This window comes from Biomphalaria glabrata, chromosome 6, assembly GCF_947242115.1.
Source record: "Biomphalaria glabrata chromosome 6, xgBioGlab47.1, whole genome shotgun sequence".
NCBI lineage: Eukaryota > Metazoa > Mollusca > Gastropoda > Planorbidae > Biomphalaria > Biomphalaria glabrata.
Genome location: NC_074716.1, coordinates 50,361,800 through 50,381,958, shown reverse-complemented (window position 1 = coordinate 50,381,958; position 20,159 = coordinate 50,361,800). Strand labels below are relative to the sequence as shown.

The following is a 20,159-nucleotide window of genomic DNA, read 5'->3' as shown; positions in this document are numbered from 1 at the left end:
GCCCCTTTGCGTCATAATTGCTACGCCACTTGGTCAGATGATGTTAAGGTCATCTGTTTCTTTGGCGAACGGTTATAGAGCAGGTGTCTTGTGGTCAGCTCAACGACCAACCGAATTTACTTTCCCCAACTAAAATTAGACACCCATTAGAGCTAATTGCACTTTGGAGCGCCCAAAAAACCCCAAAACTCGAAATCGCAGTCTTCACCCAGATCAGAACCCAGGACCTCAAGTTCGGAAGCAAAGCGCTTAACCACTAAGCCACCGCGCCCCTATTTCTTAGTGTAACGTACAGTTCATGCTTCTAGTGTTGAAATCGGTCTTGTAATAAACATAAACATTTATATTAAAAGAAAGAAAAAACGGCAGATTATTAAGATTATTGAAATAAATAAACAGGGTATCTGAGCGAAACGATGGCATGAACACACTTAATTTTAGTGAAAAAAAAATGAATGAGTGAAAAATATTCTGGGGCAGAAAAGCGATTTCAAAGACTATATTTCTTCATTATCAGCAGACAAACATCAATATTTTATTTCTGCCAATTATAAATTTTCAAAAAGGCATCCATCTCGTGACTCTTAAAAGCTTAAAAAAATAATTGTATCATTTAGATCTAATACAAATCTCATCAAGGGATTGATTTAGCTTCATACAAATCAAAGGCCATATTGTAACTACGGAGATGGTGGCACCATTGACACTGACGGATCCAAAATGGATGGAAGGGTCGCGTGTGCCTGCTCCTTTCGGAACAAAACAATCTCCTGTAGACTCTCCGATGGCTGCTCCATCTTTACGGCCGAATTAACGCCTTACGAGCTTTCTCTTGCCTGGCTTGCGTTCTAAGGTGTGACAGCAGGGGCGTAGTTAGGAGTTTTTCATCGTTTGGAGGCCCGGGGGGGGGCTTGACATCTTTGGGGGGCCCCTGCATTTTGCGTAATATTTCATTTTTAATGTTAAAATCACTCATTTGGCTATCCCCTCAAGTGGGGACCCGGGGGGGGGGGATTTTCAAATTCTCCTGCCCCACCCTAGCTACGCCACTGTGTGACAACCGGTAGTAAATATTTGGTATTATCATTCACTTTATTATCATGATGTTCTTTTACCTTTGCCTTAGTCTGTTGGATCGTCGGGGCACCATGCTAGATTCGTCGACCGTCTTTCTCCATTCCTCTCTGTCTTTTGCCTTAGTTAGAGACCTCTTTCAACGGCCGGCCCGTCCATTCTTTTATGTTGTCCTCCCATCCTTTTCTCTGTCTGCCTCTTCTTCTTTTTCCTGGTAAGCCTACTGATGAATATTGGATATTAAATGTGTGTTTATTTTCACCACTGTGTTGTTGTTTTTTTTTGGTGTGTTGCAGATGATAAACTATGACAAGTACAACAACAAAGTCGACTGGTGGTGTCTGGGAATAATTCTTTACACTCTGGCGCATGGAAAGGTTGGTTCACTCTGATCAGGAGCCACAAACTATTTTCTTGCGCGCATGTGGGAAGGGAAGTTTTATGTTGTCCCAATAACATCTTCAAAATAATCTTTTCAAATAGGAAAAAAAACAACGAATATTTTATATTGAGTCTGACATAATAACAAATTTATATTACTACAAAGTGAATCACTATACAATAAATGTCATGATGTTATATAACTATATAAAAAATTGTAACGGTCAAACCAGAGTTTTCCACATGCCGCCAACGAGCTAGCAATCCCTTTCTCAGCAATATGCATCAACTGTTACATTTTTAGGAAAATCGTTACAGACGTTTTTGAAGATCAGCGTCCAGGCTCGTTCCGTTCCAGGCTAGTTCCAGGCTAGTTCCAGGCTAGTTCCAGGCTAGTTCCAGGCTAGTTCCAGGCTGGTTCCAGGCTAGTTCCAGGCTAGTTCCAGGCTAGTTCCAGGCTGGTTCCAGGCTAGTTCCAGGCTGGTTCCAGGCTAGTTCCAGGCTGGTTCCAGGCTAGTTCCAGGCTGGTTCCAGGCTAGTTCCAGGCTAGTTCCAGGCTAGTTCCAGGCTAGTTCCTGGCTAGTTCCAGGCTCGTTCCAGGCTAGTTCCAGGCTCGTTCCAGGCTCGTTCCAGGCTCGTTCCAGGCTGGGTCCGTTTGATTGTCAAAAGAGTTGAGCCGAAGGCTCTTCGAACTCTAGGCGTGTAAGCCTGCTTGAACCCAACCGTTCTGTCTGGAAGAGGTCCAAGTCAATGCCTATGTAAAACATTGCTATTTCCGATATATCCGGCACTTCGGGCGTATGGACTAGAATGAATGGCCGAAGGCCGAGTACACCGGGAACCCCCTCCATTTTCCTATATTGTACCAACCTAACCGTGCAGGACTCGCCATTAGTGTAACGGTTCCTTGAGGAACGGCGCATGGATTATCGACAGGGACGTGGAAGGCTCTCTTTCAACTTCGCACCGTGCAAAGGGAAAGTTCTTGCATTTCCTTGGACATTCCCACAAGAGTTTTGTTTTGCCATTCATGTAGCCTAATTACTTCAAGTAATCGTTTCCACCCGGGTGCCACGTTGAGGCAGAATAGCATACCCGGGCATGGCTGGGTCCTGGCTGATGTCTAGTTCCATGAAGTTCTGACTTGAATAGAGGTATTGTAAAAGAAAAGATCTTTTTAAAAAAATCTTATATGGGGTGTAACAGGAATAACATCTCCTAATAATGTAGCAGTTAATTTCTTTTTTGTTTCCAATATCAAAGAAAACAAATCAATCATCATTAATTAAAATGACTAATTGTTGTTTCTTTTTATTCATGTTTTTGTCAGGTAGGGCCTACAATAAAAAAAAGTTTCAACTTAATCCGAGAATGGGTGTGGGAGAAACAATGTGTACAAGCCCCCACATATTTAGCCACATTTCAGAATACTGAGCGATTAACAGATAGCTTATCGGTGTATCCAGTATATACGTTGATAAGCTATGTTTTAAAAGATATGCAAATTTGTTTGACCTTTTTAATGCTGCAGACCCAAATTCTTTAATCATTTCCGCTTGTAAATCAATAGTCATATATATCATTGTTCTCAAACTCGAACAAATGGACAACTAACTAGCCATGATATATCATAGTTGATACGAAAGTATCCAATGATGCATAAAGATATTATTATTATTATTACCACACAGGACCGTTGCCTTATTAGTTAGGGGGGTGAAGTTTAATTTAACGAACTTGACATCGTTTAATTTATGGTGAACATGTTCAATAATACAAATCTCCCATTTCTTACTTGAAGATGCCGTTCCAAGGTCAAGGACGAAGAGGCCTAATGACGGCCATTTTAGAGAAAGATGTCACCTTCGACTCCGGTATTCACGATGAGCACACCATAAGTTTTATTACCAAGGTATTAAGGTCTGAATGTGTGAACATTACAGGGTTAGCACAAGTCTCAGTTACCGGAAACATGGGCTTTAGTTCATACTGGGCTTGTTCAAAAAGTACCGGAAACATGGGCTTTAGTTCATACTGGGCTTGTTCAAAAGTACCCGAAACATGAGCTTTAGTTCATACTGGGCTTGTTAGATGGTCACGCAGTGTGGTAGTAGGGTATACCATCACTCGTGTGTAGATTAGATTCCAAGCTCAGCAACACTGCAACAGTCAATTAGATCTAGACTAATAGCTTGAAAAACAAACCTGACAAGGTGACTCTAACGGTCAGCTTGTAGATACTAGATATGTAGACTCAGGTGACTTCCCGTACTCACAATAAACAGATAAACCTGACAAAATGAGGTATCTTCACTCTTGAGGTATATAGATAGAGGTATACTGACGACGGACTGCCCTAGATCACTTCAACGGACGAAATAGTTCTGGATTCAGACACAATAGATATAGATCTATATATAGATCCAAGTTCAATCTAAAAATATCCAACCTGGCTGACAAAGCTAGACGCTGGTAACGGTTTCGAATTTTCTCTAATAGAAAGTCTAGATCCACTGGAACAAAGATGCCAAAATCCAGCTGCAGTCCAGATAATTAGCACAGACGTAGGGTAGATCTAGTAGAAATAAACGAATGTTAATCCAGTACTTCTCCAGTGTACTTCGCCAAGTGTAGAATTGTAGATAGATATATCCAGAACATGAGGTTAACTAGATTGTAGATCAAAATGACGCCCTGGCCGTCAGGGGTCGCCACATCTGTTGATGGTCTATTTTGTTGATGAGTATATATATGTTAATGGTGTACGCGAGTCCATATGACACAACAACAGAATGAATCAAGAATATACTTAATAACGCAGGCTGATAACTTCAACAATTTAATAAACAATAAAAAGGGCACAGTCCTCTGTCGTCGCTAGCCTAGCGTCGTCCTCTAAGGCGTCTTGTCCGTTATTCTTCTTGTTCATAATCCTACTCTGTTCTTACTCGTCACATTACTTAGGAAAAACCCGATTCACATCAACTTCTACGCATCTTGTGTCATTACACTATTAAATGCCTTTAACTTTCTCAATGGGCTATGATCCCATCGATTGTCTGGACCAGTTGGGAAGGGGGGTGGGTGGGGTGGGAGAATGGGGGTATCTGTGTGAATATTAGTGTGATCGCTTTTCACATGCCTAAAAAAAGGGCTTGTTCACTAAGGGCGCCGGGATCCTCAAGATGACTAATTCAACTTATAACGCCACATTTGATAGGTACGATTTCTTTCCCTTGTTCATACCAAACAAAATAATTAATTATCAGTAGTTAATTAACAATATTTTTTTATTTATTTTTGTTTAGTCAGGAATAAGAAATGGTTGTGTAAAATTTCAACTTGATCCGAGACTGTGTGTGGGAGAGATAACATGTACAGGCTTTCTACCAGACAGACAAGGTGAGTTAAACTTTGTAAAAAAGGGAAAGAAGAATATGATCAGACACTAACGTCGGTTAAGGTGCCAAGATCGGTAGAAAACATATGGACTATTCAGCTTCCAACTTACTTTGGTTGAAGCCTCTGTTCTCTATTTATTCTGGTCGGCATTTAAAACAATATGTTTAAACGCAGCTTTATAATGTCAGCTACCGCATAAACAAGTGGTAGGTTTGTTATTATTTAATAACCCAAATTTTATTCTGCAACGGGTTTTGTTATGTATGAATATATTTTATTTTATAATTGAAGCTGCTTATAAAAGATCCTAAAGAAAGACTGGGAGATGGTGAAGTCAAGACGCACGCTTTCTTTGAGGATATTCAGTGGGAGAAGGTCGATGCGCTGGGATATGACCCGCCATTTCCATGCCCAGGTAATAGGGCTGGCTGCTTGATTTCAAGATGGCTGGGTCATGAATACAAACAAATATCAAGATTTAAGTGTTAACTTTAACAATACAACCCTAGTGTTTTTTTTTCTTGTTTTTTTTTTTTGGGGGGGGGGGGGTTATAGACGATTAAACAAGCAAAATATATATTTTTAAAAAAATACTTCATAGGAAAAAAAAACCACCAATGAGTATCAAAGAGAAAGAACTGCACATTTACAGCCATATATCTTATCTTATCTTATATAATACAGACGTTACTTCAAAAAAGAAGATGATTACGTCCTACGCGTCATGCATTTAGTCATGCATATTAACCGATGACTTAAATTCTGCCAAGTCACTGGTTTTCCTGGCTAGCTCAGGCAACCCATTCCATGCTCTAATAGCACTAGGGAAGAAGGAGTATTTGTACAAATTTGTCCTAGCATATGGGACGAGGAATGTGCCTTTATCTTTGTGTCTTTCAGAGTATTTTATTAAATTTTGTTTTTGTATTTGAAGATTATAGTTCAGTGTTTTATGTATTATTGCTACTTTACTTTTGAGCCTTCTGTCCTGAAGGCTTTCTAAATTTAGTGATTTTACTAAAGGTGTTACTCTAGTCAAATGTGAATATTCGTTTGTTATGAATCGCACTGCTCTATTTTGTGTCTGTTCTAGTTTCTTAATGTTATCTTGAGTTGAGGGGTCCCAAACAGAGGATGCATATTCTATTATTGGCCTAACCAAGGTTAAATAACATTTTAGTTCTATGTTCTCATTTGATTTATAGAAATTTCTTTTAATAAATCCTAATGCTTTGTTTGATTTTTTTGTAGTTTCATCAATATGTGGATTCCATGACAGTTTTTCATTTATTATAACAATTTGATTCCCATTTCTGTAATTCATCTCTCTTTGTAATATTTCTGTATCTTGTGTTGTTTTTATTGTTCTATATATTATGCAATCGTCTGCAAATAATCTGACTTTTGTTCCTGAAGTAATGCAATTGCAATATCTCAAGGCTGTAAGATTTATTTCCCTTTTCTATATACAACAACAACAAAATTTCAACAAAAAAACAACAACAACAAAAGCAACAATATTTACATTAAAAAAATAAACACTTTTAAATTTCAGTGATGTCTTAGAATTGTTCAGTTTTCTTTGATGAACAATTAGCCTCAATGTAATCAGTTTATATCGGAACTCGAAGCAGAACGTGTTGGCGCAGTTGTCATTTTAACGCAATCATGGTTTTTGCTCCGCAAACCTTCAATTATTATTTTTAGACGCATTAGGCCTGTATATAAGTTAATTTTATTATCTCGTTAAAATAAGATTGATAAATGTATTTGTATTATCTGGTGGTATCACTGTAAAAAAGTTATGAGCAGTTTTTTTAAGTCTATTAGATTTTGTATTTAAGTTTGGTGTGACTTAAAATCATAGAGATTCTAAAGTTTAAAAAATGCCAAAAAAAAAAAAAAAATGGGAAACAATGCTTAAAAAAAAATCGCTGCAATTTTTCAAAAAAAAATAAATAATTCATGACTGAATGATGTCCGCTTCTGTCACCCACCAAGCCAACGCGATGCACAACATGCCAGCAGACTTGTGCAGCTCTCAGACGTTCATCCCGAAATGCGACTCGGTGACGGAGATCATTGACGACACGACGAATATGGCCAAGAAGTACGCACGACAAGTGTCGCTCTATCCCATGAGGCAATACGATTGCGAGGTACGTGTAGAAACGACACACAGAAATTTAAGTTAAAAGTTTGTTTTTTTTTCTGAGTTTTTCAATGTCAAAACTTGTTGTCTTTTGCTGCTGTTTTCCATACCGTAATGTTTCCCAAACTGTGTTACGCAGGACCCCTGTGAGGCCTGATTAGTTGTTCCACGAAATACTGGAATAATTAACTAGTAAGCTATCACGAGAATCATTTCTCTCCTAATCGACGATACCATCGTTAATTTTTACCTCATTAAATTAAATTAATGTTTAATTTTTTAAACTTGACTTTGAATTATATAAAATGAGCATGCACTTCCCTTTAATTCTATACCAAATACAACATTTTCTGATAACAAACAATAAAGTTATTGAAGTCCAATCATAACAGGGGGAGTGAAATAGTAATGAGCAAAATGAAGAATTCCTTCAAAACGTGCAAATATAATTACGGAGAGAAAGAGTTAATCTCTCAAAAAAAAAGATAGGCAAAGTGTTCCGCTAAATGCTCAGAATGTGCGAAGTGTTCCGTTAAGGACAAAGTTTGAGAAACACTGGTCAATACGGTATTTCACATGGTGGTCAAGATAAGAGGACTGGTGTGGGTACCTGCCATTGGTTGGAGAAAAACAAAAGAAGCTGGACGTTGTGCTGACCACATGACACACTCAGTAAAAAAAAAAGTAAGTTCCCCTATCTATAGGGCAGATGATGTAAAAGGTCAACTGTTTCTGTGGCCCACGGTTAACGAGGGTGTCATGTGGCCAGCACAAGGACCAACTAATGTCAGGTACCCACTAGAGTCCCAAATATCACGAAGTTGAAAATCCCAGTTTTCACCAGGATTCGAACCCGGGACCTCGGTTCGGAAGTCAAGCGCTTTACCACTCGGCCACCGCGCCTTCCCACAACCTCGGTAACCGTGTCCAAAAAAAAAAAAAAAGGATAACCTTTACATCATCTGCCCAATAGATCTGAAATAAAAATTTTACTTTTTGTTTTCTTTTTACATCATAAATAGTTTGCCTTCTTGACATAGCTTTTAACATTTAAGTCATGTAAGCTGACATTTGTGGACTGTCGCGAGCTTTAAAATGCTTCCATCATGTATTTGTTAGATTCCTTGAGATGTAGTCTCCTGAGAAAATCAAAAATGGAAACACGGGCAAAAATTTCACTCAATGTTACAATCGATTTAGTTCCCTTTTAGACTTTGCGGTATATGGGGCAGATGATTTAAAGTTCTTCTATTTCTGTGGCCCAAAGTTAAGAGAATGTCATGTGACCGGCACAATGACCAACCGATTTTACTTTCCCAACTAATGCCAGGTACCTATTAGAGCTGGGTGGATTCAGAGGCGCCTTAAAGATCCAGAAATAAAAAAATCCCAGGACTCGAACCCGAGACCCCCAGTTACGAAGCCTAGCGCTTTACCACTCAGCCATCAGCGCCTCCACTAACGACTTACATTAAAAAATTAACATTAACAGAGTCCAGACAACGGGATATACCAAAAATAAGCTAGCCATTAATATTTTTTACGCCATGTATAAAAATCTCAGATTCTATGCAAAAGCAAATCCCACTAATTGCTATGAGACTAACTTCAGCGAATTACAATGAACTTTGTTTTCCTTCTGGAGCTGTGAAACCTGGCACTACCAGAGAGTTATTTAATGCAGGAGCGTAGCTAGGAATTTTCCATCTTTGGTGACCGGGGGGGGGGGGGGTTAACCTCTTTGGGGGCCCCTGCATTTTTCGTAATATTAATATTTAATGTAGAAAACACTCATTTGGGAGCCCCCATCAAGTGGGGGCCCGGGGGAAATTTCTAAATTCTCCCCCCATCCTAGCTTTGCCACTGATTTAATGCCTTAAAAATAATAATAATACTGAACTTCATTAAACTATGAAGAAAGTAATAATGAGAATGAAAATATAAATATTAATAATAATGAAATCATGATAAATATTTAAATATCAATACCTATATTGTTCAGCTGACCTCTGACTGGGCTGCCTTCATGGCGTCTCCAAATCTAATTACCAGCGGCATAGCGTACGTCAAGAACTATCTGTAAGTAAATATTGTCTCTATTTCATTGACATTACGTTCCGAGGAGTGTCTGGAATGTCGTACGGTCGTCTTGATGGCCCCGGGTTCACACCCTGACCGCTGCCAACCCCCCCCCCCCCGGTCGTCCAGCGGGACGATTTTGAGCTTGCGTTTTTTCACGATAGTTAGCAGGTCATCATGGGGTCCGATCGCTGCAATAACCCTATCTCTAATCTCTTGGTTTAATAATAATTATAACTTTTATATAGCGCTACTTTCATGCTTACAGCATGCTCAGAGCGCTTCGGTCCATTCTCATTTGTGGACCAGTGGGGGGAGGGGGTATCTAGGAGTTGGTTTTCCGTGCTGCCTTTAGGCGCTCAGTAAACACAACTCTGCCCGAGTCGGGTGTCGAACCTCGAGCCCCCTTCTAGGTAGCCAAGACAAGCCAAGTTCAAGCGTACTTGGCTTCTCGACCACGCGGTCTTTGAACGTGATACTAAGGATCCTTCTGTAGCATCTCAATTTTATTGCTAGGATCCTCCTCTCTAGCTCAGCAGTCAGCGTCCAAGACTCACAAGCATATAAAAATGTGGCCATAACCAGGGTTATTTAACCATATTACCATATTACTTTAAGTTTTGAAAGGGCTGCTGTGGACTGTGCTATTCGGGCCAAAAGTTCGGGTTTCGTTCCTCCATCTGAGACAATAGTTTTTCTTCTTTAACAATTAACGAAGAATTGCTGGTGCCTGGTGGTGTGGGGTGGACTGAAAATAAATTAAGTTTGGAACAAGTGGCGCCCAACATTTTGGAATCTCGATGAAGGCTGGAATTTTGAAATTCGGGATTTTTAGGACGCCTCTGAGGCCACCTAACTCTGATGGATCTTTGGTTCGGAAAAGCTAAGGCGGTTGGTCGTTGTGCTTGCCACGTGACATCTTATGTAACACGTAACCGTTGCCCATGGAAACAGATGAGCTTTATAGATCGCAAGTCTGAAAGAGATGCTTTGCTTTCTTTTTATCCATTGAAACGAGACTCTGTGTCTTCATTGAATACTGCGTGCTCAGGTTTCGAAGAGTCGAATACCAAAACATTACGGGCCGTAAATACCACAGGCCGGAAATACTCCCACGGTCTGTGGGTTAGGGCATCACTGGTCCAACCTAATTGGGTAACATTTTGAAAAGTCCATCAGGTTTTTCATTACGTATTTTTGGTCAGATTGGAAACAATGAAAACTAAATCTAAATATCACATTCTAATCTGTCTTGACGTCATAGAATTATCTTGTATCTAGACAGACTTTATTTATTTATTTTTTAAAATTCTTCTCGGGATTTAATTGTATGATTGTATTTTGTATCCAGGCAAGTGCCGCCACCGGAGCCAGGGAGACCTTTGTTCATTGAGGACTACACTGTGGTCTACCCTCTAAGGCCTGCTGCCGATCCGGAAAACCCAGAGAAACGTTAGTGACCTTTTTTTCAAATAGATTTCAGAAAGAGAGAGTGTAAAAGAGAGGGAGAGAGAGAAAGAGTGAGAGAAAAAGAGAGAGAAAGAGAAAGAGAGAAAGAGAGAGAGAGAGAAAGAGAGAGAGAAAGAGAGAGAGAAAGAGAGAGAGAAAAAAAGAGAGAGAGAGAAAGAGATAGAGAGAGAAAGAGAGAGAGAGAAAGAGAGAGAAAGAGAGAGAGAAAAAGAGACAGAGAGAAAGAGAGAGAGAGAGAGAGAGAGAGAAAGAGAGAGAGAGAGAAAAAAAGAGAGAGAGAAAGAGAGAGAGAGAAGGTAAGAGATAGAGAAAGAAAGGGTGGAGGAGGAAGAAGATGACAGAAGAGAGGGAGAGAGAAAGAGAGAGAGGGAGATAGAGAATGAAAGAGAGAGAGGGAGAGAGAAGGGGAGAGAGAAATAGAGAAAGCTACTGAGGGGGAGAGAGTACGAGAGTATTTCCACTTGTTATTGTGTGTTAAAGTGCGGAGCGGAATAGGCGAACAATTCACGATACAAACGTTTGTATAGTATTTTAGTGTCTTTTTTTATTATCTGGGTAGTCGAGTTGTTTGTCCGCCTGGTCCTGTTTCGAGTCGGAGGTTACATGGTTCTTGCCCTGGTCAGGACTGTCCATTATTTCATTTACCTATATTAAATACTAAAATACTCTAGTTACTGTTTGTTTGTTTTTTTACCGAGTGCTGCCTTTGTAAATGCAACATGTGTGAATCATTCATTATTTCGACAGTTGTGAAGCTAAGTATTAAATGTATTATGACTTTTAAGATATAGGGAAGCTTTTCTCCTCTTCCCCAGGTCAAAAGTCCGCATATACATAAAACATTGAACCATAATCTTCAAATACAAAAACAAAATCTAATAAAATACTCTGAAAGACACAAAGATAAAGGCACATTCCTCGTCCCATATGCCAGGACAAATTTGTACAAGTGCTCCTTCTTCCCTAGTGCTATTAGAGCATGGAATGGGTTGCCTGAGATAGCCAGGAAAACCAGTGACTTGGCAGAATTTAAATCATTGGTTAATATGCATGACTGAATGCATGACGCGTAGGACGTAATCATCTTCTTTTTTGAAGTAACGTCTGTATTATATAAGATAAGATAAGATATTAACTGCAGCTTGTTACTGGGGCCCATCACAAACGCCCTAATGGGCCTAATTTCTTCACGTGACTTTTAAAGGAAGCACCTTCTGAGCCTTGCAATATACCTGGGCAGTTGATGAAAGGCTCATCTGTTTGTACGTTCGGGGAGGTGGGGTGGCTGAGTGGCAAGGCGCTTGTCTTCCAAACCGGAGGGTCCCGGGTTCTAATCCTGGGATTTTTTTTATTTCGGTCGTTTTATGGCGCCTGTGAGTCTAGCCAGCTCTAATGGGTTAAAAAAAGGCGGTTGGTCGTTGTGCTGGCCACAGGACACCCTATTTAACCGTGGACCACAGAAATAAATTATATTTACATCGTCTGCCCTATAGAACGCATGGTCTGAAAGGTGACTATACCTAATTACATTATACGTTGGGCTGGTAACAAGGGTGTAGTGTGGCCAACTCAATTACCTTTACTTCTCCAACGTATGTAAGGTACATTAGAGTTGGCTGGACTCAGGGGGGGGGGGCGTCCTCAAAGTCCCAGTCTTCGTCGAGATTCAAACCCGAGACCCCACGATTTGGACGCCAAGCGTTTTACCGCTTGGCCACCACGCCCCTTTTGACTTCGAATGAAGATTTTGCTTTTCAGTTTCCAGTAAAGCTCCCAGTGAGGATAATGACGACTACACTCTCACTGACGCCAGCATGACAGATCGTGATACAGACAATGGTAATGAATCATTGCTGTTTTGTCTTAGATCAAAGTTGTCTTTTATTTTTTAGCGTCAACCAGCTAACCGCTCTAGGTGTCACGGATTATAATTGGTGTTTTGTCTTAGATCAAAGTTGTCTTTTATTTTTCTTTTTAGCGTCAACCAGCTAACCGCTCTAGGTGTCACGGATTATAATTGGTGTTTTGTCTTAGATCAAAGTTGTCTTTTTTTTTTTAGCTTCAACCAGCTAACCGCTCTAGGTGTCACGGATTATAATTGCTGTTTTGTCTTAGATCAAAGTTGTCTTTTATTTTTCTTTTTAGCGTCAACCAGCTAACCGCTCTAGGTGTCACGGATTTATTGAAGAGTTGCGTTATTCATACTGTCAATTAGACCTTTTTTTTTTTTCTCGCTGAAGTAACTTAACATCTGATGGTACGGAGATGGCTCTTTAGGAACATAATGAAGAAACATGGTGGTTGAACACATGTAACTTAGATATCAGTATCTGCAAGCTCAATTCAATGATATAAATACTGCATCCATGAACATGGTTCCATGATGATGATTATATATCGCGATCGAAGATAAACACTTCTCATTTCCTATGTACTCGAAGATGACTGTAAAAATCCTGGCGGCATATGTGGCATGGTTAGATTTCGTCAGTTGCAGATAGGCCTGCTTTTTCTCTCAGCTTTTTGTTGGACTGCACTCTTTCACGCTGGCGAATCTTCTTGCTTCGTATCTCGTGACTCCGACTGTCACAGGAGCAATCGAGAGCTAGTGCTTCCCAGTTGTGAATGTCGATATCCCACTCCTTGAACTAGCTCTTGAGAGTGTCTTTACAGTGCTAGTATTGACCTCCCTGGGAGCGCTTTCATGCACACAGCTCCCCTTAAAGAAGTCGTTTGGGAAGGCGATTGTCTGGCATGCGGACTACATGTCCCGCCCATTGAAATTATGTATCATAACACCTACATTTATGTATTTTTGAGTTGTTAGTCTGTGTAACTGTGTTACTCTCTCTGTTGTAACTTTTTTTTGACGTCGTATAAAAATAGATAACGATTCTGGCAAAAAGATGAGCGCGACAAGAAGCAGTATATTCCGGAGAGCATTCTACAAGGAGGAAGAAGAAGACCAGTCGTTCAGAGGTAACCAAGTAGATCTAGTCAGATTGATAAGCAAGTAGATCTAGTCAGATTGATAAGCAAGTAGATCTAGTCAGATTGATAAGCAAGTAGATCTAGTCAGATTGATAAGCAAGTAGATCTAGTCAGATTGATAAGCAAGTAGATCTAGTCAGATTGATAAGCAAGTAGATCTAGTCATGATAAGCAAGTAGATCTGGTCAGATTGATAAGCAAGTAGATCTAGTCAGATTGATAAGCAAGTAGATCTAGTCAGATTGATAAGCAAGTAGATCTAGTCAGATTGATAAGCAAGTAGATCTAGTCAGATTGATAAGCAAGTAGATCTAGTCAGATTGATAAGCAAGTAGATCTAGTCAGATTGATTAGCAAGTAGATCTAGTCAGATTGATAAGCAAGTAGATCTAGTCAGATTGATAAGCAAGTAGATCTAGTCAGATTGATAAGCAAGTAGATCTAGTCATGATAAGCAAGTAGATCTAGTCAGATTGATAAGCAAGAAGATCTAGTCAGATTGATAAGCAAGTAGATCTAGTCAGATTGATAAGCAAGTAGATCTAGTCAGATTGATAAGCAAGTAGATCTAGTCAGATTGATAAGCAAGTAGATCTAGTCAGATTGATAAGCAAGTAGATCTAGTCAGATTGATAAGCAAGTAGATCTAGTCAGATTGATAAGCAAGTAGATCTAGTCAGATTGATAAGCAAGTAGATCTAGTCATGATAAGCAAGTAGATCTAGTCAGATTGATAAGCAAGTAGATCTAGTCAGATTGATAAGCAAGTAGATCTAGTCATGATAAGCAAGTAGATCGATCTAGTCAGATTGATAAGCAAGTAGATCTAGTCAGATTGATAAGCAAGTCGATCTAGTCAGATTGATAAGCAAGTAGATCTAGTCAGATGGATAATGCCCTTAAAATAAATGCAACTAATTGCCCAGATTTTTAAAGAAGTTATGTTTAAATATTTACGTTTTTATTTTTGTAGTTTGTTTTTAATTCCCATTTCTTAATCATTTAAGTCAAAGTTGACCAAAAAGGCATGCGGAAGAAGGAACATAACTATTCTTTATTCAGTTTTAATGCTACAACATAATATGGGAACCATTATACCATAAACATCTTTAGTTCACAAACTTTTACTAGAAACGCCCTCCTGAACCCCCATCCCCCTCCCCCCCCCCAAAAAAAAACATTCTCCCACCCCCCATTCCCCCCTTTTTACTTCATTCTCCTCGGGTCTACAATGCATTATTTCTCCTAGTAAAAATAACGCAAGGGGACGGGCCGATGCATATGTGCGCTAGACCTTCGAGGCAGTACCCTCCTAACTTCCCAGTAGGCCTATAGATACATATGTTTGCCAAATCGTAATATCAGCATCGAGTTTAGTAAGACATCTTGAAGGGGGCCCGTTTTATTACGCAAAAAACAATGGTAGCCTATAACACTCGGAAGAAATTTGACCGTTCTTCGAAATCTTCAAATACAAAAACAAAATTTAATAAAATACTCTGAAAGACACAAAGATAAAGGCACATTCCTCGTCCCATATGCTAGGACAAATTTGTACAAATACTCCTTCTTCCCTAGTGCTATTAGAGCACGGAATGTGTTGCCTGAGCTAGCCAGGAAAACCAGTGACTTGGCAGAATTTAAGTCATTGGTTAATATGCATGACTAAATGCATGACGCGTAGGACGTAATCATCTTCTTTTTTGAAGTAACGTCTGTATTATATAAGATAAAGAACAGTTGACTTAAGACAGTTCGACACTTCCTAATCCGACGCGGCGCTGACATAATTAGTTTATACTGTTGTACGTGTACATGTTAGAATGTAGGTAGGTTTACATTGTTGGCCTAATTTGGTCCAATATCTGAAAGCTGAAATTATGTTTTGCATTTTTTTAGATCAATATATTTTTCGTTTTTCGACTAATGTTTACCTTTGAAAGTCGAAGAGAATACCTAATTACATTTTAAACTCAACTTGAACTATAGCTCACCTTTGGTAATCCGGCATTTTTTTGGCTAATCCATCACACCCCCACTCCACACCGATCTCGTAAACGTCGGATTATCAAGAGTCAACTGAACTTCATCGCCAATTCCACTACTTTGCCCATCTCTCCAGGCAATGTCTGCGCGCATAGTGCTTCCTAATGCTTAATTTTTCTTCATTCGAAATAACAACAAAACCCATTCCTTGCATCTCTCCGTCTGTTGAAATCAAAACTATTTTGCTAATAGAAGTGGGTGTTTTTCGAAAATTTCACTTGTAACATTTGTGAAAGGATGCATGCATACCCTTTGAGAAATAGTAACCCCAAAAGTTGTTCCTCTGTAGGGCCTTAAGTGGAAACAGTAACGCAATCATTAATTGCATGCACATTCAGTGCTCTGTTGCTGGCCTGTCGCCCAACCGTACTATTTAAAAAAAAACAGTTTCGTACCTATTTTTCTTTGTTTGTTGAAACGCCTGATGAAAAAGTATTTCGGAGCGCAACTTTGGCTAACGGTTAACGAGCAGGGTGTCATGTGGCAAGCACAACGACCAACATCTTTTATTTTCCCAAACAAAGTCAGTTACCCATTAAAGCCCAATAAATCCCAAAATTCAAAATCCCAGTCTTCACCGAGATTCGAACCCAGGATACCAGGTTCGGAAGCCAAGCGCTTAACCCCTCAACCACCGACCCCCACCCCTTTTTTATTCAATTTTCTGTTTTAAATAATTAAAAAAGAACCAACAATGTTCTGAGTGAAGATAACGTTATTTTTTCAGACCTTGACCCGTTCCTCTACGACGGCGATGATGGGTCCACTGTTGTGACACAGAACACGAGACTGGGCGGTCTCATCAGGCAGATGGAGCACAACTCGAAGAAAGAGAAACTAGAGAAACAAAACTTTCGGATTACGAACCAGGCAAGGACTATGAGGAACTTTAGAACCGAATCTTATCACTATGAATGACCAAGAGCTTGGAGGACTGTAAACTACATTTTACGACAGATGACTTGGAGTATTCTAGATAGTAGCCTACTATAAGTGCCGGATTTTAGCAAGTGGAGGGCCTGGGGAAGTTTTTGTGGATGTCCCTACCCTCTTCAAATTTCAATATATATATATATATATATATATATATATATATATATATATATATATATATATATATATATATATATATATATATATATATATATATATTAATAATAATGAACTAGCATTGTCCACCGGTAACGCCCGCCAGAAGTGTGTTTGGAAGTGCGTTTTAAAACTGGCCGTTCAAATTCAACATATACCTGAACTGACAGACCAAAAGGGGGGCAGTTGTATTGAAAGAGCTCAATCTAGGTGGGCGGGGTCCTGGCCAATGTTATTTAAGCGTTACGGTGTATAGCACGTAATAATAAGAAAAAATGGCCCCCGGGCCAAAACTATTTATAGAGCCTACCAAATAGTCCAATTAAGAACTGAAAAGAAAATGTCAGATAGTGTAAACAAGATTTTTAAGGTGGAGAGTTAGGGGCCGGGGGGGGGGGGGGGAGAGAATTGATACTCGAATTTACCGGCCGTTCAATTCAACGTAACAGATATTAGAATTCGCTGGCTCTGGGGTATCGTTTATTTGTGGGAATTTCTATTATTATTGTTATAATTAAAAAAGAAAAAAAAAAGGAATGGGGGGGGGGGGGGGGTTTCCATGCCAAAATAAACATTGTATAGCTTAGGAACTAATCAACGGGCCTTGCTGGTGTGTGATGCTAGCATAGAATAATGTCATAGTGGTGAAGAAAGAAATAAAGAGTTCTTGTACATTTAATCTCATTTCCCTTTTTTTTTCTTATATTTAATGAATATTTAAAATAATATTCATTTTATTAGACAGTTTTTCCACGACGTCAATCCGTGACTTAAAGTCCTACTATAAGGGGAAAAGGTGATACTACGCAACTAGACACCAGAACGTAAATGTCATGTGACTAGGGCAAAGTCAGTTTGGGGGTGAGAAAACACTGGATAAATAGTGGACTATAATATTTTAAAGAACGGTACTTCAATATGCCAATAGTAAAAGACAACGAGAACATAAGGGACTTGCAAGACAAAATACCAGATACTGAAGTCCTTCGAAGAGCGTGCCTGCAAAGCATCCACACAATCCTGATGCAGTCCCAGCAGCGATGGGCTGGTCACGTCTGCAGAATGGAAGACCACCGCATCCCTAAAAGACTCTTGTATGGCCAACTAAGCGAAGGAAAGCGCTCGCAAGGTGGTCAAAAGAAAGCGCTTCAGGGACACCCTCAAACCTTCTCTGAAGGCGTTCAGCATAGACCCGGGCACCTGGAAGACAGAGGCACATGACAGAGCATCATGGCGTCGCGCTATGAAAACTGGCGCACAGGTTGCTGAGAAAAAAAAGAACAATGCTGGCAGAAGAAAAACGCCAGAGAAGAAAAGCAAGGCAAACGACACTGGCTCCAGGTGGAATAACCTGCCCAGTGTGCGGCCGAACATTCCGGGCTCACATAGGTCTCACCAGCCACATGAGGAGGCATAAAACCCCAGTGCAAAGCCCTCAGCCCCCTGGATGACAAAGTGGTCACCATCGAACCACGATGGGCGAGACTATAGGGGACTTGCTTGGATGAGCGATTAAAAGATTTTAAATAAGATTTGAAATGATTTTTTAAAAGTGTGTTAATACTAAGGAGTGATTGAAGTAACTGTGTTAGCATTGGGGAGTTCAACAATAAATAATTCTAAAAGTTATCTGCTCTTTGTTTATACATTTTGACTTCCCCAGTTGTCGTTCTTCAAGGAACAGTCCAAGAGCGAAAGAAGATAAAGTGATATGAAGAAATATGCGGCTTACAACCACATTTCACTGGCACTTGGCTTACGAACATGGTCTCCAGTTTCACTGACGTTTGGCTTACAAACATATTTCACTGACGTTTGGCTTACAAACATATTTCACTGACGTTTGGCTCACAACCAAAGTTCACTGACAAAAACAGTTCAAGGACACTTGGTTTACATATTTCACTGATACTTAGCTCACAAGCAGAGCTTACTGACACTTGGGTCTAAAACACATTTTACTGACTCTTGGCTTACAAACATGTTTCACTGACACTTGACTTAGAAGCAAGGTTCACGGACACTTGGTTTAGAAACACAGTTCACAGACACGACTGACACACAACTTACACAGTTCACTGATATTTGGCTAAGAAACATGGTTTATTGACGCTTGACTCAAAAACATCCGACTGCAGGTATGTACAGAAACATATCTTCAGCATTGATGTACAAAAGATCACTTCAAGTTCTGAGCTCCTTTGTGCATTGTGGGAAGACTAGCAGAGATAAATTTACAAAAATTCTTTAGTGACATTTTTTTGTGCTGGTCATAGTCACAGAAAGTTCAGGCACTACCACTTACATCTTTTTTTTTTTTTATGTTGTGTAAACGGCACAGGAAGTACTTAGACCAAATGCTGAGAACCAGAGCCCCTCTATCTCTACAATGCCCTAGCAATTAACAAGACAAAGAAGTCTGGGCAGACAAAGAAGTCTGGGCAGACAAAGAAGTCTGGACAAAGAAGTCTGGGCAGACAAAGAAGTCTGGGTAGACAAAGAAGTTTGGGCAGACAAAGAAGTCTGGGCAGACAAAGAAGTCTGGGCTGACAAAGAAGTCTGGACAAAGAAGTCTGGACAAAGAAGTCTGGGCAGACAAAGAAGTCTGGACAAAGAAGTCTGGGCAGACAAAGAAGTCTGGGCAGACAAAGAAGTCTGGGCAGACAAAGAAGTCTGGGCAGACAAAGAAGTCTGGGCAGACAAAGAAGTCTGGGCAGACAAAGAAGTTTGGGCAGACAAAGAAGTCTGGGAAGACAAGAAGTCTGGGCAGACAAAGAAGTCTGGGCAGACAAAGAAGTCTGGGAAGACAAGAAGTCTGGGCAGACAAGCAGTACACCGATGTTGACATTAGTCATAAAGGTGCACACAAAATAAGATAAAAAAACAAACTCTCTCTATTAAGGTTGCAAACTTTTACGCCATGATCATTTCTTTACCTTTAAATAACTTCAGAAATATAGCAACAAAAGGGATGAATGAGAGTGTTAACATCATTTGGATGTAAGACAAGCAACTGTCAACTGTCAAAGGTTTCATTTTGTAACTTCTTGCATATGAAACTGTTTGCCTGAACAAAGAGGCTAATAAACTTAAAAGCGATACTATAGAAAATGAAAATACGAAAAACATGCATATGTCACCCTGCAGCAGTAAATCTTTGTTTTTTGAGTATAGAAAATGAAGCTAAATCTTAGATGGTATAGAGCACAGATAAGAGTTAAAACTTAGTTTATATAGAGCACAGACAAGAGTTAAAACTGATAGTTCATATGGCCTCCTTCAGTCACGAAGCGACTATGGATCATCTCAGGATCTACTCCCAAAGCCTTTCCTATGATTGGGTATAGTTGCAAGGCAACAGAGGTTTGAATTCAGAGTTTTCCTTCTCCTAGTTTATATAGAGCAGAGACATGAGTTAAAACTTTTAGATAGATAGTTTATAAAGAGCACAGACAAGAGTTAAAACTTTTAGACA

At 39.7% G+C, this 20,159-nt stretch overlaps 1 protein-coding gene across 2 annotated transcripts in view; it reads left to right on the top strand.

The window, feature by feature from the left end:
* Positions 1–17,077, top strand: part of LOC106067669 (ribosomal protein S6 kinase alpha-3-like) — a 35,113-nt gene extending 18,036 nt beyond the window's left edge. For both annotated transcript variants that reach the window (XM_056034210.1, XM_056034211.1), the window contains exons 11-19: positions 1,371–1,451; positions 3,257–3,367; positions 5,149–5,272; positions 6,859–7,016; positions 9,012–9,088; positions 10,440–10,540; positions 12,317–12,397; positions 13,445–13,537; positions 16,323–17,077. In XM_056034210.1, the coding sequence (XP_055890185.1) occupies positions 1,371–1,451; positions 3,257–3,367; positions 5,149–5,272; positions 6,859–7,016; positions 9,012–9,088; positions 10,440–10,540; positions 12,317–12,397; positions 13,445–13,537; positions 16,323–16,513 (1,017 nt within the window). In that variant the 3' untranslated portion in view covers positions 16,514–17,077. The remainder of the gene's footprint in view (positions 1–1,370; positions 1,452–3,256; positions 3,368–5,148; positions 5,273–6,858; positions 7,017–9,011; positions 9,089–10,439; positions 10,541–12,316; positions 12,398–13,444; positions 13,538–16,322) is intronic.
* The last annotated feature ends 3,082 nt before the right edge of the window (positions 17,078–20,159 follow it).